General features: G+C 30.6%; 2 protein-coding genes across 4 annotated transcripts; both read right to left on the reverse strand.

Annotated features, from left to right (window-relative positions):
• Positions 1-5,933: 5,933 nt before the first annotated feature.
• On the reverse strand, positions 5,934-6,432 carry LOC111404922 (rapid alkalinization factor-like). Its single transcript, XM_023033645.1, has one exon. It carries the CDS (start codon positions 6,405-6,407, stop codon positions 6,063-6,065), a length of 345 nt encoding a protein of 114 aa, XP_022889413.1. The 5' UTR covers positions 6,408-6,432; the 3' UTR covers positions 5,934-6,062.
• Positions 6,433-7,674: 1,242 nt separating this feature from the next.
• On the reverse strand, positions 7,675-12,961 carry LOC111403574 (dephospho-CoA kinase). Of its 3 annotated transcripts, none has more exons than XM_023032132.1 (4): positions 12,647-12,961; positions 10,455-10,618; positions 10,212-10,357; positions 7,675-8,209 (listed from the first exon to the last, which is right to left on the reverse strand). In XM_023032132.1, exons 2-4 carry the CDS (start codon positions 10,560-10,562, stop codon positions 7,774-7,776), a joined length of 690 nt encoding a protein of 229 aa, XP_022887900.1. In that variant the 5' UTR covers positions 10,563-10,618; positions 12,647-12,961; the 3' UTR covers positions 7,675-7,773. The 3 variants fall into 3 exon arrangements, with proteins under 3 accessions (XP_022887900.1, XP_022887898.1, XP_022887897.1); XM_023032130.1 differs by having other exon boundaries at positions 10,455-10,671; XM_023032129.1 differs by having other exon boundaries at positions 10,455-10,656; positions 12,647-12,960.
• Positions 12,962-19,309: the final 6,348 nt, after the last annotated feature.

Here is a 19,309-nt window from a genome sequence, read left to right on the forward strand (position 1 = left end):
TTATAACTAAAAAGTATACTTATAAATAAAAATTATTTTTAGAATTAAAATACACCTTGTTTAAAAAAGTGATTATAAAGTAAAAATATTATTAGTAAGACAAAAATTCATTGATAAAATATAAAAAGTTACTTAATAAGTAAAAATCACTTGTGTAAAAAATTATTTAAAACTACGAAATTAACTTATAAGTAAAAAAATAAAAACTTGTAACTTAAAATTTTAACTATAAATAAATTCACCTTTTAAGTCGGAAAATAATTTATATGTAAAAAATTACTCATAAGTAAAAAATTTCATAGAAGAAATTATAAATTGAAAATTTCACTAAGAGCATATATGTGATTTTATTCTTTTAAAAAACTTTAAACTCCAAAACATGTGTTGGACTGTTTGAAAATCAGTACAAAAAACCACCAAAAATCAAACCTCTCATAAACATCCAAAATCAGTACTTTCAAAAAACGGAAAAATTCATATATACCCCAATAAAAAAACTATTTCACACTTTACTGTGTGGTGGTAATGTTATCAAAAAACACTACTTATAATGTTAATTATCTTTAAAAACACTATCTTCCCAATTTATAACAAAATCCACATTTTGTAACTGATGTAATTTGAATTCAACTACATTTACGTTTTCCATTAAATGAATTCAAATTCAGACATTAATTCAAAAGAAAAAAAAAGTATGGGAGATAAACACTGATATAGTAGAAAACATAATCTGAGTCATCATCGTTTGCATATATCGATCAAGATGCATCTATTTGGAGGCGGAGGCATTGCTGGATTACATTTCTTCAACACATGTATATTAGATTTTTCTGTTGATGTCAAGAAATTTTTCTATATCATGCTCTTGGTAACAAAACAATATAATATGTTCATCATTTTACAAACATTTTGGATAAACTTTTCGTTTTATTTGAACCACAGGTATGGATGGGGTTCCGATTTTTGTTAAGTATGGTGGATGGTGGGATGAAAATGATATATACGTTGACAATTAGATGACACGGGTATTGGTTCCTCTTGGGGATTCTGTCACAACACAATACGTATGAAGTATAAAACTGAAGTTGGAAGCTCACCCATCGAAATATCACATGATTGTAATGTTTTCTTTTACTTGAATTTGAAAGATAGAGATGCCCAACTAAATAGCTTTCTTGTTTGTCTAGAGATTAAGAATGAGCCGATCGTGGAGATTTTACCACTAGCTTCATAGAACAATAATCAATTATTACATTCAAAAATTCAAAGTCCACCTCGTGAAATGAACACTGATCCACAATTAAATAATCAACTTGTAATATGTCACTCGAGATTACAATTGGTGATGTTGCTTCTGATATTAAGGCTGAAAGTGATAACGCCTTAGAACATTGGTAATATATAATACATTGCAACATTGCATGTTCGGAACTGTCAATCTAGAATATTAGATTCGACTAAGATAGTGTCACTCTGCAGCATCATTGTCCTATTTGCTAACAAGGTGTAATTGCAAAAGAGTTCACATACCAAAGACTGGACATAAAAGTATTGAACATAAAGAGCATTAAAAGATTAATCTAAAGCTTCCATACAAATATTAGTCATACCAGTACCCTGTCAATAACTAATACTTCATTCTGCCATATATTAAAAATGTGATTGCATCATTGCTCATCCTGAATTTCCCAAAAAAAAAACACCAGAATTTACAAAAGTTAGCTTCACTCAGCGACATGATTACATATTCATTGCAGTGTCTCCAAAAAAATAATAATAATAATAAAATTGCATACTAGTTAGCATACCAAAACACTGAACATAAAGCATCGACTTTAGAAACTAATCAAAAACTGACATGCAAAAATAACCCACACCAATATCCTGTCATTATCTAACTTCATTCTGCAATATCTATTCAACCACTACACCTTTCAACCTCCTATCCCGCATCAGGCTACGATGTACAAGGTTAGAGATGGAGGAAGGCTTGTACCAGCATGAATATTGGTGGTTTGTACTCTGTTGTGGTTCCTTTTATTGGAGCACAAATTGAAATTGCTTCTGTGTGTTGTCATAATCCATGTGAATCTTGAAGCCCACTTCTCATTACATCGGGTAATTACAGTTTGCATGCGAATGATTTCTGGAATAATGTTATGAAATTGTTTTACGGTCAGCCTCCGATAAGGTTTTGGGATTTTTTGAGAGTTTGGTTGGAGAAGATTTGCTTTGCAACGTGAAAAGGCACCATTTTAGGGATTATGTTTTTGTTAATGGTGATATAGGACGTGTTTGGAGGGAGTAATATTAGCTACCATAATTATCGCCTAGTACAATTTAGATGGATTTTTATGCTTTTGTTTTTACTATAATTTTATAGTATTTAGGGGAAAAAATGTTACCAAGTATTCTTCGAAAATTAATAAAATAACAGTTATGTGGTGTATGTAATTTTCACTTCAAAAAACACCCATATATCTCAAAATTCTCACGCAGGCCCTAAGGGTGCACTCTTAATAGCAAGTTGATGTTGGCGTTCTTAAATATATTGCAAACCCAAGAGAAAAATAAACTTTGTATTTCCATTATGTTATCTTCTTCAAATGAAGGCTTTATGTGTTCTTTAATGAAAGTCGAGCATATACAACTCCCAAACATGATTGTATGATGAACCAATATGAAAACAGAATGCATGGTCATGACATGACTCAGAAGGGTAATCCATTCGGTGTAATACGAAGCCAACACTTTTCTTGAAAAAGTATAGAAAATCTCCTATCCCCCTAAAGGGTCTCAAACCAGGAAATAGGCATATTTATTTCTTTCCAGAAAAATTGGCCCACATGGGCTACAAGCACCAATTTAAGAATCGGCTCATAAAAGTTGCATATGTCATAACATGCACATCTCATTTTACACCTCTATAGACAATGATACAGTATAAAAGACAATCAGATAAATTGCTACTCAAACAGGGAAGAAAAAAAGGTGATGTGGCAGCTCATGATTGAGTGTTTTTGTGTTTTGTTTTTCCAACTTCCAATTAAAATCTGCCAAGTGTAGTCTAGAAAAAAAATTATGTCACTGAATCTGGTCGTGTAGCAGGATTGATGACCAATTATAGAACAAGCAATGACTTTCTCTTCTGGGTTGCTGATTGTGCTGTTGAATTCTCACAATTTGTAGGTAGAAAACGTACTTCAGTACATGGTAAGTCAGTACAAACCTAATGGACCCGCATTTTGTGATCTGTGATCATTGTTATTAAACTTAAAAAGGATCGAGCATCTTGATTCTTGGACCTAGAGGGATTTAATAACTATCTTGTAGATATCATATGCTAAATCAATATATGGGAGCTGCATTTTATCAACAATGGGTGGCCAACTTATCATTATTTTGTAACAAATAAGGTTTCTGCCCTTGTAGGAAGTTAAATTTAATTTCTTGAAGGATATCCATTTCCAACATGGCAACATGTTTACCCTTGCTTGACAACAGTACACTATTAATAATTTGTCAGATTTGTATATCCCATTATTCACTCAACTATATTTGTCCTTATTACAGCTGGCCTATGGAATCTTCTCTTTTGAATAAATTTATATTTTATATTTCTTTTGTCATTGATTTGGTACTAAAGTGAGATCAGCTGGACTTGGACATGGTATAATTTACTTGATTGCATTGTCTTATGAAATGAAAAGGATGCAGAATATATGAGCTGGAACACATCATCACTTGCCTCATTGAAGAGTTCTATCCTTTCAACAAACTAAGTTGTTGCTTCTGGTTTTGGTAAAAGTTGATATCAATAAAGTAAAAGTACTCCAGCAAATATGTTTAAAAAAATTTATTTCTCACTACACGATTTTTTGGTGTTAAAAACATGGTTTTAGCTGTTGTAAAACTCAATTTTTCGAAGTGATGTTCGGCTAATCATTTGTTGTGATGACAAGGTTTATACAGAGTGGTGGATGCACATCTAGAGTTATTATAGAGAGATGAGAGATGGTCTACTATGTCAATTCAAGGACATGGACGAATAACTAGTTAATAGATTTTAGTATACGGGTCAAATCTCGATTTTTCAAAGGGTGGTTTGACTAATGTTTTGTGTTGACGAGGGGGTTTGGTTGAGGGTGAACGTCTAGAGTTGGTGTGGAGAGGGAGGGATGGATGGTTTACTATGTTTATTTTAGGACATGAATGAGTAATTAGTCAATTTAATTCACTCTTTTTGTACAAAGGTCCAAAAAATAAGCCATGAAAGAAGACAAATTCTTAATCAAACTCTTGCTCGTTCCTTCCAACAATGGGCATACATTGATTTAATGATTGATTGAGTCTATTTTCCATTTCCTGTTTAGACTGTCATTTAGATAGTGACCTATTATTGAGTCTCAAAGCTCTCTGAAAAGTTTTTGTAATATATAAAACTCAACTTGCCTTTCAACCTGCTTACTTTTATATGTAGTTTCTCTGAGCCAATCTGACTTTTTCCATCCCTAACAACTATCTTTCAAGTATAAAACATATTAATAGTTTCTTCTTTTGCCAGTTCAATGGACTATATCAACTATTCAATTTGTCTCCAAACTAATAAGAATTAATTTAGTTATACAAACATTGTTTACAAACTAAGTGTTAGCAAGATCTAGGCCATAGATTTCAAAAATTGTGTTTGAAATGATTGGCCTAGATATTGTCAACACATAATTTGTAAACCAAGTTTGTCAACCTAGTTTATACGAATAATATGACTCACTAAATAATAACAATTAAACACAGAATTTAACTTTACATAAGTTGACGATACTCATGCACTATCGGTATTCACATTCTTCGTATCCTTTTCCCAATATATAATTATACTCGTACATTTTTTGAATCACGAACCGATGGAAACTCAAAATAATAAAATTTTGAGTCGATTTAGATGTATAAAGTTAGTTGGGCTCGTAGTTTTTTTGTTGGCCCACCCCCTCCAATAAGCCAACCTACCTTTCTACTTTTGATTAGTTGCAATATGAATTCTTTTTTGTTTGTTTTAATTATTTCTAGAAAACTACAAATGATTGAAATAAGGGGAAAATTTCCAATATATCAACAAATATATATTTTACAGCCTTAAGAGGATCTTTAAATATGAAATGCTCTCAATTTTAAAAAATCAACTCTTAAAATTATACTTCATGATACTCTTTAAGTTCTTGTTTAAGCTCTATTTTTGGTTAAAAACATATTTTGAAATAGTATTTTTTTGTAGAACGTATGGTTGAAAAATAAGAAAAAATTTCGATTTACATATAATATTATTTCATTGAAGAATGTGATTGAAAAAAAAAAAGAAAAAAAATGTATTTTGATAAAAATGGGGCTCAAACAATGCCTAGATTAACATTTTAATTTAGAGATTGAGTGTCACTATCTAAATTTAAAGAGTCAAACACACTCTTTATAATTAAATGTATTCAAAGTATTTCAACTTTCATTGTAGAAAAATCATAAAATAATATAAAGAACAGCTAGTTAAAATAAAAGATAGAGAAAAATAATAAATTATTTTTTGGGAGTAGTAAAATATAGATCCAGAGTATGTTGTTATACACTGATCAAGTAAATAACTATCAAGTACAAAGTAATCTTTTACTTTGGTAATGTTCCCATTTTTCTGAGAATGGAGAATAGGAACGAAATAAACTCGACAGAAAGAATATATATTCTTTCTTTCATATACACCTTTTTTTTTTTAGAGAGAGAGAATTCTTGTCATGATGCATGAACTAATGCAATGTCTAATCTTTTTCGTAAAGAAAAATAATAGGTTGAAATAGCTATGTGATATTCCTTAATAAATTTGAATACTAACTAATCAAATGATCAAATTAAATAAAAATTATAATTAATAGACCGCAAGGCACAAACCATGAAATAATATTTCGAACTTTCAATAAACTTGTGTATATAAATCAGATATTTAAACACAAAACGCCAATTATTATAAACTGAGTCACACAGTTATACATACAGATGCATATATTAAAATTGACGGAAAACTAACTCCGGCACCGCGTGATAGCGGAGCAACCACGGGTGTAGGGGTTAGCTTGGGCACCAGGACGGCAGTTGTAGTACGACGCACCTCTCCTCGAGCATGGTACATTATTGGCTTTCAGCGCGCCATAGCTAATGTACTTGGTGGTTGCTAGAATGCGCCGATTGCTTTCGGAATCCATTTCCAATTCACCTTCGGCGTCGATGCAATCTGCTATGGATCCATTGCACTGTGATTTTACTGGCATCCAGCTGAACTCGTCGCCTCCGGCGTTAGCGGCAGAGATGAGCAGAGCCGCCACCAGCACCGCGGAGAATATGAAGCATCGAAAGAGAGAGATACGCATTGTTGTTTGTCAATGGTCTCTCTTCTGGCGAGAATCGGCAGTAAATATAGCGGGTTGGCAAGGGATTATGCAATTAGTACTGATATTCTATGAATTTTCTAAATTGCCACTCCAATTGTTTATTCCTTATAATCATGTAATCTCAATTAAATTTGGGATTAAATTTTCACTTGACGACGATCGAAAGATTTTTCTAGTGTAGCATCGATCGAGATGACTTGGAGGTCGAAAATCTAGTATTAAAAAGTATATAACGAAATTAGTTGAGTATTTTAATGTTAGGTTAAACATGACAACTAGCAGTTATATGAATAAAATCACTTTAGAAAACTTTTCAATACTACAATTTTTTTATTTTTCATTTTTCAAAATTGAAGTGTCAAAATGCATTTTGAGTTGATAAATTCATTTTCGAAAGATCCAAAACTTTTTGGAGTACGCAAATAATGGATCATTTTTTGGACATAAATGGGATGAGATTGAATTATACAATTACGAGAAATTTTCTTTGTTTTCCAAAGTTTATTAAACTAAAAAGAGGGAGAAAAAATGCAACTTGTTCATTTTAGATATGGAAACAACCTTCAACAGTATAGTTGTCCTAATTTTTGACTCGATTATTATAATAATCTGCAAGGATTATGTACAATATTATAATCTTTAAATTAACTGGCTGCAGGCTGTGGTCTTATTCTATTTTGCTGTAAAGAAGTTGAAATCCTCAATGCTTGAACCTTTCAAAACCTACCAAAACAATTGACATTTTCAAAGATTAATAGCTTGGTTTAAAAAATTGGGGATTAAGGGTTTACTTTTAGATATTTAAATATAATTTTTGCCATAATTATAATGTTTAATTTTTTAAATATTTGTTTAGAAATGGACAAGTTGATATCTATCACATTGACAAAGAACGTGGAGCCAAGTCTTAAAAACCTCCTCTTGATGTAGTTAGGAAAGAGTATGTATACAAAGGACAGGAATGAGGTTCTCTCACGCCTTGCTGTCAGCCGTAGTATGGGGGTTCGATTCCTAAAATATGGAATTGGACTCCTTGTAGGTGCAGTGTACAGACAGCTCTTATTCCTTGACCTGTTGGGACACATCCCGCAATTTACCTCTCTCACAAAACTCTAGGGACGGGACGAGGCGGTGGAGATCCTCAAGGTTGGGGGTTCAACCTTTAGAAAAGGCCCAAAGGGTATGTATAATGTATTGCATTTTTTTCACCTCGACTAAAATTAAAAAAAAAAAATTACAATATCAGTTACAATATCAATAAAGTAAATTATTAATACATTTGAGAATTTAGCACAGTTTAAATTCATCTACAATCATCATCGTCATCATCATCATTACTATACAATTACAAGATTTTCCTGCATATGAAGATGCCGAACAGAATAGAAACAAAACCTAAGAGAACTCCGTCCCTAGAAACCCCAAATTCACGCCATGTCAAAGGCTTTTTGACCTGTATGAGTACCTCACTGAAGCGATCGTTCAAATCCTCCAGTGATCCTGAGTTATCAATCACAATATCTGCCTTGGTTCTCTTTAGATCCAGAGACATCTGAGCATTGATCCTGTTTTTCGCCTCTTCCTCCGTTGTCCCATCTCTAGTTGTAAGTCGCTGAAGTTGAGTCTGAGAATCAACCCAAACTACAATAATGGGCTTCGTCCACTTGTCCATCTTGGCTTCAAACAGTAGAGGCACGTCAAGAACGATAATTTTACAACCCTTCATCCATAGCTTCAACACTTCGAGGAAAATTCCAGATGAAATATAAGGTGTAAGCAACCTGTACAAAAATGACAAATTATTCCAGTAATGTCATATGCGATTCGACCTGTGGATGAATATCAAGCAGACATAATGGCATTGATATTTTCCTATGCATGTTGGGAATAGCTAGGATTTCCAGAAGAGAACACCCTTCATATCGAAATTCAAGTGTGTAACATATTCAATAACTAGAGTCTTACTATCGACTCGGGATTAAACATTATTCTTTCACAACTTCAATTTTAGCAATCTTGCAGCCATTTCTTTAACATGCACTAAAGGTATCTGAAAATTGCACTAAGACTAAGGTATCTGAAAATTGCACTAAGACCTCAAAACTCAGTTTGCTACATAGTTTGTTGGATATTACTGGTCTAACAAGTTTTAGATGAATAATTTTACCCTTAAAATACAGGAGAAAAATTTTCCCTCATCAAGCATGTTTAGGTGGAGCTTATTGGCTATCTTATAACCACACGAAGTGTGGTGGACAGATAATGGCTAATAATTAGCTGAGTTTCTAATTCGAAGAATCAGAAGTTCCAATAAAATGAATCTGAGATTGCTCGATCAAAATCTTAGAAATTAATGAGTTTATAAACCAAAAAATTAATAATGTTATCAAAATAATAGATCATGAAAAGTTGACAGTCACCAGAACCAGTACGTGATTCATAAGAGAAGATATGAATGTTTACTTTATCCAAAGAAAAAGGTCCACTTAATGGAATCTAAGGGTGTGTTTGCTTGCAGGTATGAAACTTGCAATTAATTAAATGTGCATGAAAATTGCCTAGAACCTATTTACATGAAAATGTCCATTAATTGTGTTTGATTGACTTAATTTTCGACCTAGAAAATATTGTACGTTTCCATCTTTTGTTAGTGGCTATAAGAGAGATAGAGAGAGAATCACCTAGAAAATAAAAACCTATCTCTCACTAAAGAAAATGTTTTCCTTGATTTTAAGGAAAACATAGACACATGACCAACTTTTTGAAAATATTTTCCATGAAAAAAATGTCAATCAAACACCTCAAAAATAAGAACTTGAGTGGAAAAAAGAACATTTTCAATTGAAAATAAAGCCAATCAAACACATCCTCGGTGTCATGATTTTCTTGTTAAAATTTGTCAAGACTAATGAAAACTCCAAAAAGTCAGAAATAATGTTATCTAAACACGTCAGCATAATTTTCATGAATCAAACAGACATGTAACGTAATAAAAACAACATATCAGTTAGTCTTTTAGAATGCCAGGAAAATGGACTCATATTGCAGTAGACTTAGTTTGCTACCCAGATCACTAGAATAATACTCCGCCAGCGTGGAGATGGAATTTAAGCAAATATCATGCAAAATACATCTACATGTGTGTCAAATCTATCTCAACATAAAGAAGAACGTCAAAAATTTCAAAATCTATGTGTGTGCAATAAGGCATGTTAGGTTACCTACCAGAACAACCCATCCATATTTACTCAACCCAGTCATCAAATTGACTAATTCCAACAACAATTTCCTTTGGAAAGCCAATATCAGAAGACATTACTGACCAATCAATAACTTACACGTACACCTATACATGTACATGTTAAAATTTATACATTGATTTCTAGTATGGTTACAGTTCACCAGAACCATTCTGTTGTTGATTGGAGTTCAACGCTGCCCCAGATCAACATATTTCATATGAATTGGTCAAAAATATATCTTTACATAAACAGCAAACAGTTTCAGAATACCAGAAAAGTAAGTTCAAATGGCAGACAGACTTTTTGGGCTACCCTAATCACCTGAACAACTTACCTGAAGCTGTATATTTTAAACTACACAGTATAGAGATCAAAGATCACCTACTAGCAATTATCATACCAACTATTTCTAGACAAAATTTCACTAAAAAGGCAGTCATTACCAAATTCTTACCCAGCATTCAACCGATAAAACAATAAAGGACACTACATTTATAAGTCAAAGTCTACCTGCATTGTTAACAGTGCACAAACAGTGTACCTATTAAGAAGCTGGCGCTTATCAGGATCAGAGAAGACAATTTGCCCAAGCCTTGGGCGATCCACTTCTCCATTAGCCAGTAAAATATCATCCCCAAATGCAGCCACTACTTTTCTCCATCCCCCCGCGCCTTTCTTCAATACATTCTATCATTTACTCAGTTGACAAAAAAAAAAGGCATAAATAAGGGTTTCGGAATTGCATAAAGTGGAAATAAATTAAGTGAAAATACTAAAATCCTACTCGAGCAACGATGTCAGCATCAACAACGGGAATACCGTGGGCTTTAAAAAGATTGGAGACCGTGCTCTTTCCTGAACTAATGCCTCCAGTCAATCCCACTATCCTCATGCTCTATTATTCTGGTCAAATTCCAATCGAAAATTTGTTTGCCTTCTTCTTTCAGTCTGGTGAGTACAGAATTTTCAGAGTCCCAGGCGATGATCTATCACGATGGAAACTAAATTCAGATAATTACTTGAATCTTGTAGAGAATTGGTTAATTTACATTTGAAAATTAGTTAAATAAAATTAAACTTGATTCATTTCTCAGTGGAGTCGAGTACCTGAATTACGGATGGAATGTATCCAAATATGCAAATATTTTGTTAATGCAACAATAACTCCAACAATAACAAAGAATAACCATTTTCATTTTTTGTGGACCTAAGAATGTTAGATACTCTAAGGAAGTGTATCAATTTCCTCAACTTCTCAAGTGTATTGTTTATCTTCAACCGTTCATGAACGTGTTGATTTAATAATGTTTGAGCCCCAATTTTGTTGAAAACGATTCTTGTAATAGTAAATTTTTGGAGAATGTGTAGTTAAAAAGTATAAAAGAGTTTTTGGTTTACAATTAAAATAAATTTATTGTGAAAATATGTGGTTGAAAATGAGTTTGGGAAAAAAAATAAGTTTTTAGATAATGGGGATCAAATATGGGCTTATTTGTGTCTATTAATTGATTCTATCAAGAGGTTTGTCTCCTCGATGAGTTCAAAGGTGATGGTGCTTTCCTCAAGACCATATCACTTACCCTCAGGGGTGAGACAAGTCTATATTCAAGATATCTTAGTCTTGACCTTGTTTAACTGTTTCAAATTATCGAACAACCCATGATGGCATATGACATTAATAAAATATCACTTCTATTGTACATGATCACACTCTAAATATCACAAAACTTGATTGTGCAAAATTTGCATATACAAGCGTTTTAACAACTCAACATCAAGTAACCCGATTGATTTATCAACACTATAAACCCCTTTTGTCATGTTATTTACTTGATCAAAAATTTACATTTCGCATGAAACAACTATCCTCACAAATTCATAAATACAATTTTTTTTAACAATTCATGTACAAGTTAATCAATTAATAAAGCTACATAATCTATCTTTAGAATGGTGCCTTTCGAAAATTTGTCATCCACTTTTACTGTATCCAAGGGCGGACCTAGAACACTATTAGGGGGGCTAAAAATTTTTAAAAAATCAATACAAGATTAAAATTTTATATATCACACAAAAGGTCAAATATGAAATTATAAACTTAAGTTGAGCCTAACAAGTTTTATTAGCATAAAGTTCATCTATCAGAAAATCTAAATCTATTGCTCAGCAAGTCATATATGCTTATCAAGAGATATTGAACGTGGTAGCGCACTAGAAATTTGGACTCTCTTGTTAGACCCAGAAGGTGTATCGTCATTGGCCCCATCTGTCTTCTAAAGAATGATGAATAGAAGTTTTTTTTCCTTCTTTATAGGAGGTTGATTGTGCGACATTCTAGATTCTAAAAGCAAAATAAAATGAACGAAAGATAAATTCTGAACTCAAACATCTTAATCAATTAAAACTGAACCAAGGCTGAGAACAAGCTGCAAATAATAACTCCCGCTCATGATCACAATCAAACACTACTAATAATCAAAGTACTACTAAATTATAAGTACTAGTATAATTCTCAATAATTAATTCCAATAGGCAGAGTCCCAAATTAAATAACTAAGAAGTCGATAATAATCATAACATATTCTCTCTAAGTAGTTATTAACTGTATTGCTCCAACAATTACACAACCCTTAATCCAGAGCAAGAACCTTAAAATTGTTAATGAAACCGAGCAGATAAAGAAAAGTTTAATGTTCCCTTTAATAACAATGAAGAATAAGAATTCCAGCATTTTACACATAATAAAATAAACCCACATATAAATTTCCAAAATATTTAGGCAGAGGAGTACAGCCAATGCGTTCTCCAATTAATTAGTCCTCATTTTGGATTAAGAAGTCACAATTTTGCATGTGCCAATTGTTCACGTTCCTGCCTTTTTCTATATAAAAAAAAGGCCCAATTGCATTTACAATCAGCATTCAATTTACATTTGCAGGTTGAAGCATAAAAATTATCAGAACTTGCAAGTATTACCTGGACTCAAAACTTCCTTTCTCTAGGCAGATTCTTCAGCACTCCCATACAGTTCTTAATCCACTAAAAAACTACGAATAAGTCGTCCCAGTAAAATCACAAGCAAGAAACTGAGACGGAAGATCTGCCGGCAAGATGATCAGTAGGCGGCCCAGCGAGAAGAACCACCACCTATTTTGAGGATTGAACTCAAATTTCTAACGAGATTTTGATCGAAGAAAAAATTAAAATAGGAGTATTTAGGGTTGAAGCCCTTGAGGGATTGACGAAGTTTGAGGCACTGAGCAATTTTCAGGATATGGATTCTGAGACAGGTAGACGCCCTTAATTTTACTAATGGCCACAAACTTTAAACTTAAGTCACCTTAACAGCTAAATTTTAGCACTCGTTTGTTTCCTATTATTAGCTTATTAAAATAAAAAATATGATCATTATCCATCACATCAAGTCATTATTTTGACTTTCTATTTTTTTTGTGGGGCTCGTAATAGTTATTTTTTATTTTTATTTTTACATTAATGTATACCCAACGGGGTCTAATTTGTTAAATGTTTCATTCATACAAGCATATTCGAACAACATAGATAGATAGAGAAAAGCTTTATTATCCTTCTCGAGGTGAAGTGTTTAGGTAAGATAACGTGAAATTTGGTTGTATTTATTGCTTTCCAAAAAAATATAAGTGTCTATATCTATTTATTATAAATTAAATACTGTTTGGGAATGAATATTATATGCCTGTAGTCCTGATAATATTATGTTATAAATATTAGATATTGATCTTTTCTTTATTCTCTTTCTTATTATTTTTTATTTTATTTTATTATGTGTTATGAGCACAATTTCTAGCAAGTTGAGATACAAACAATAATTTTTCTTTCCATTCAAAGAAAGACAAGTTCTAGTAGACTTGGGCATTTTTATCGAAATCGAAGGTTTCGAACTGATTTCAAAAATAAATAAATTAGGAATCGAAATTGAAAACTGGCTAAGTTTGAGTCAGTTCTTGGTCCACGAACCAAAACTATGGTATTATGATAAAATCAATATTTTATATAAGTTTTTTATTTATAATTTATAGATTCATTAATTTGGTTAGTAATTTGTTCAAAACTATAAACTTTAACCCTAAAAAAATCAAGCCAAACGTCTACTTTTTTTCCCTTTCGTCTCTTATCAAATTGTTGCAATTCAAATATTAGTGCATTTTAATATTTGTAATTTGAACTTTCTATGAATTAAAAGTTCAAGTTAGTTTGTAATGTAAGTTGATGAATTAAAATGTTCATTCTTTACAATTCAAGGATTTTGCTTTTTTTTCATTGTTTACAAATTCAAGTGATTTAAAAAAAAAATTATAATGTTTGGCAATTATACTTGATATATTCATAACTTGGACTGTTGTGTATCTTTTTGGTTATTTTGAGTTTGTAGTTCTCTTTTAATTTTTTTTTCTTTTTATTCAAAAAAAGCGAGTTCAATGACAATATGTGGACTACAATTGCTTTATATTATATAATTATGTTGTGTTCTAAAAAACGTAAAGCATGACTAAATGTAGAGTCAAAATTTCAAGCTTTACGAACTTAAGCGAGCCTGAGTGATGTTTAGGCGTAAAAGAGCGTTTCCTTATTTATAACATTATTTTAAATTTTTAATCATTTTAAAAATTATTTAATAATTAAAATAATACATATTAAACATCTAAAATTATGAAATACAATATTTACTTAATAACTCCTACCATTAGTCAATTATACAATTTTTCAAGTTTTAGAAATGAAAAAATTAGAATATTTTTCATAATATCAATTTTCAACTAGATAAATCCTACTTAATAGATTTATTGGAACTTAATACATACTTTTGGAGTTTCTAATAAAATAAGTCTAAAGATCATAATACATAATATAGATAACAACAAAACTTAAATTTTATTTAATTATTTTATTTAGATAAAGTTATTTTTAAATTTGGTACGTATAAAATCTTTAAAAACTTAAAATTGAAATCTTTAAAAACTTAAAATTAAAGTCAAATGAAAGTTTTTTTTTTTAAATAATAATAAGCTAAAAGTCTTTTAAGAAAATACTAATAAAGTTCGTCTACGAAAACAAAAGAAATGAAGGAAAAAATCGACTTTTTAATAATTGGAAAAAAAAAGCGTCTAAGCCGAAGCAAGGCATTTTGCCCAAGCTTCGAGCTTAGGCAATGCCTAGGCGCCGCCTAAGCGAGCTTTTTACAGCACTGTAATTATGTTTCTAATTAGTATTTTTTATGTCGATTCATTTTAAGAAAAAAATTTAAGCATTATCCACAATTAAAAATTATACACTCCAGCACGTCTCATTTATGGATTGAATAAAATTTATTAAGAAAAAACATTTTCTTCTCATATTGCAACTTATTTTTTGATGTTTTAATTTTCTCCTCTTTTTATAATTTTGGTTCTGTACTATTTTGCTTCATAAGGATTTTTTAGCTGAATTTTCTTCCTTGCACAAATCTATCAAGTAGTAGCGTGTTAAATAAATGTATTGAAATGGCTTAGATGAAAATATATGTTAATGTAAATAAAAAAAATATGGGTAAAATTGGACCGAAACTGATGGTTTGGGTCTAGATTTAGTTCCAATAATTACAAGTACCCGAATGGTTTCATTTACGAAATATCTCAATTATAATGGATGGTTCCAGATATTTAAATACTCGAACGGCTCACGACGCCCAGACCCAAGTTTGAGTCAATCAAAATTATTTATAAAAAACAAAATAAAAAACTCTTCTTTTCTTATGAAAGAAAATACGAGGATTCTCTTCACTTTAAATTACATAACAAAGTGGTTTACGTAATTCGATTTGGTTATATCGTTCTAAATACATCAATTGATGTTAGACTATGTTTGCTTGAATGAAATTTACTAGTTCGTATCAATACTCCTAAAGAATATTGTATTATCAATTTTGATAAAGTATTGACCAATGATCTAGAAGAATATTATTTGTTAATTAAGCAAAAGTTTGGGTATGAATATTATGTTGTTGCTCTCGAAGAAAAAATAACTTTAGACTTACCCCCCATTTGGCCCCCATTTTTGGTAATGAAAATGGGGGGAATAGTTTTTTGTTGAAAAAATGAATGGTTGAAAAAGAAGGAAAAATTTTCGATTTACGTGTAATATTATTTTATGAAAGATTGTGTGGTTGAAAATAGGAGAAAGAAATAGAATGTAATTTAATGGGAATCAAACAGGGGCTTAATAATATACAAACTACATTAATGCTCCCAATGAAGCTTAAATTTAAATTTTATGACTATTATATTTCTTATCTATTATTTAATTGAAAAAATAATCATTTGCTGGTAGACTATTGCATCTGTTTAACTGGCGGTCTCATTTATTACGTGGCACCCTTATTACTCTTTTTAGCATAATTTTACATTAACATGAATTTAAAAAAACATGCTTGTTGGTTATGAAACGATCCAGACATTGTATTCAAACTATTATATTATACATACTATCGCTCTAGGAGAGTTTCAGCCCATTTCATCCCTCATAACTTTCTATTGCGTTTCTTAATATTCAAACTCAAGTCTTCTGTTTTATAAGATACTTAAGTTGAATTTTGGTACTAATTATGCAACTTATATCTTGGTACCAATTTAATTATGCTATCAATATCCTCGCAAAATGATCATACGAACCAAAAGTTCGAAAGACAACTTAATTGCAAGATACATTTATTGACTTAAAAGATACTAACTAAATCTCGACAGTAAATGTTCTAAATCATATTAACGTTCTGAAAATAACTAATCGTTAACATTTTATTTGATGAATCTACCATACGTCAGAAGCGTGATATCATTCAATTTCAACATAAAAACCTCCAAATGAAAAATGGAGCAAAAGTAATTATGATCTCATTGATTATACATATACTTTTGGAGAACATATAATATAACTAGTCATAAAATCCCAAAAGATGTTCAGATATCCAGAACGAAAATATATATCATATAGTTACAAGAAATAAATGAAATTGAAAATAAAAAGTTGTCACCAACACTTTTGTACACGTTATAGGACTTCATATTTTAAATGACTATGAGGGTACTTAAGAAAATCGTTTGAAAAATATTATTGCATAAATGAATGGCCTCATAAAAGGATACAATCCGACAAATGAACGTACTTGAGAAACTTACAACTTTTTGACTTGCAATACAAACACTTAAAGGTATAAATCAATAGTATTTATGTGAAAAGTAAATGAGAAATTGAAGTCCCAAAATGTACGACTTTTAACATAATAATTTTTGCAAATAGTGATACAAATAGATATTTTTTTTATTGTTGTGGACGCAATCCTAAGTTGATAACTTATTATCTTGAAATACACGAAACTTGATATGGATGTGATTATAATCAATCCATTTGATATGACTAACATTATCATATAATACACATCCTTGAAGGATACTACCAACCATACAATTCAAGTTTTTGAGACACTTATTCGGTCAAAGTACACATATATTTTGCAATACAAAATTATGTGGTATGATCATTTTCAGTGAATATATGTTAAAAATAGGTTATGACTTTATATCCATATATTTATAAATATTTGAATTTGTCATTATAACTGTCAATAATTTAAATATTATTGGAACTCCTAAAGAGTTTCATAAGGAAATTGAAAGCTGAAGGAATACATGATAAAATATCTTGAAAAAAAATTTGTTTAGACCTACATGTCGAACATTTAGCCGATCGAAAGTTTATTTATTAATCAACTTATATAATACAGGAATACCTAAAGATCTTTCATATGAAAAAGATGACGTGTCCATTTGATATACAATGATTATTTGTTTCTTGAAGTGAAAAAGGAAATTTTTTTTACTCCAATTTGATAGCAATTAATAATTTATTGGTCATCTACTTTTTGAGGCGATGAGGTGGACAATTCTTAAGTGCAGTATATCTTACTAATAGTTCATGATTCAAGACTACTTAGTTATGATGCAGTGAATTAAATGAAACACATAAAACTCATCAAACTAGTGTATCTGTTTACACTTGGTTATGTTGTAGCATATATACTCACAAAGTCATTATCTACACAATATTTGAGTAGTTGATAAACATGATATACACATCTCAGAAGACATTATCATGAGTAAAGTAATTACGCACTGTAATATTTTTCCATGATAAAGATTTTGTCTTGTTGAGTTTTTCTAACAAGATTTTTAATGAAACAATTTTTATAACATATTCAAAATAATAATGTATTCTTTTTCATTCTCTATAATTGTTTCCATAAGATTTTTCTAAGGTTTTGACAAGGGATATTTTTATTTAATGAATGTCTATAAACTACATGACTTTTATCCTCAAAATAACTCTTATGATTTTATTCTCATGTGTTACAATTTGGATATGAAACTCCTAAACAGGGCAACAAATTTTTAGACTGTCATGCTAGCTATAGTCAATCAAGATTGATGAATATCTTGTATGAAGGTGGTGATGTTTTGAAGCTATAACATGACAACAATATGGAACACCATAATAATTTTATACAATTTTTTGGAAAAATGATTACATTGGCGACGTTGACGCACAAGATCTGGATAACTTAATACAAATATTTTTACTAATTGAAAGCGAGGGAGTAGTTGTTCTATTTTTCCTTTGCCAAAGTTGTCTCAATGAATTTTCCAACAAGATTTTCATGAAGTAGCATTTGATTACTCTAAATTTCCTTTTATAATTAATTGTACTATTTTTATCCAACCAAATTTTGCTAAACCAAGTTTGAACAAGGCAAGTGTTGTGTTATAAGTGATTGAAGGAAAGTGTTGTAAATTAAATACTATTTTTGAATGACTATAGTATGCCTCTAGCACTTATTATATGATTTATATCCTATAAATATGGATCCTTGATTCTCAATAAGATACATGCTTAAGTTTTGACTCTTTTTATTCTTCTTTCTTATTCTTGTATATCCCACAAAATGTATAAAATAGTTATTTGACCAATTATAAACAAATTATAAGTCGATGCCAAACATATATTCTTCTAAAACTACTTTTGGCTATAATTTAAAGATATTTTGTTTACTTATAAGCGAGTTCAAATCTTGCCTTTTTGTCATAGCATTTTCTCACTTATAAGCTAGTAAAATATCATTGATTTACACATTTCATAATATTTACAATTTTTATCCAATTTTTATTCACGCATGAGTAAGACTTACAATTTGTAATCAACAATTTTCTTTATCAAACATAATGTTTGGGTAAAATTGTGTGCTTATTTTCAGAAATAATTGATTTTCGAAATGTTGAACCAGCCCCCATTAGTGTCGTTTTGATCGAAAACCTGACATCACCATACACTCCCAAAACAGTTGAATAATCCAAATTTGATTGTACTTTGTTCCAAATATCATTTTTTACCATTCATTGTTGTCTAAGCCTGTGTTTGGGCTCCATTCAAAAATATATCTTTTTTAAACTCATTTTCAACCTTACAATCTTTCATAAAATATGTTAAATGCAAAAAAAAAAAAAAAATTCTTATTTTTTAACCACATATTGTTAAAAAATTACCATTTTAAAACACATTTTCAACTCAAATTTC

The sequence above is a fragment of the Olea europaea genome, chromosome 11 (genome assembly GCF_002742605.1).
Source record: "Olea europaea var. sylvestris chromosome 11, O_europaea_v1, whole genome shotgun sequence".
Taxonomy (NCBI): domain Eukaryota; kingdom Viridiplantae; phylum Streptophyta; class Magnoliopsida; order Lamiales; family Oleaceae; genus Olea; species Olea europaea.

Excerpts from the sequence above, each read along its gene's own strand:
- LOC111404922 (XM_023033645.1), bottom strand. The coding sequence starts at position 6,407 with ATGCGTATCTCTCTCTTTCGATGCTTCATATTCTCCGCGGTGCTGGTG.
- LOC111403574 (XM_023032132.1), bottom strand. The coding sequence starts at position 10,562 with ATGAGGATAGTGGGATTGACTGGAGGCATTAGTTCAGGAAAGAGCACG. Across the intron at positions 10,358-10,454 it reads ATGCTGACATCGTTGCTCGA|AATGTATTGAAGAAAGGCGC; the intron begins GTAGGATTTTAG and ends AGTAAATGATAG. Across the intron at positions 8,210-10,211 it reads AAGCGCCAGCTTCTTAATAG|GTTGCTTACACCTTATATTT; the intron begins GTACACTGTTTG and ends ATTTTTGTACAG.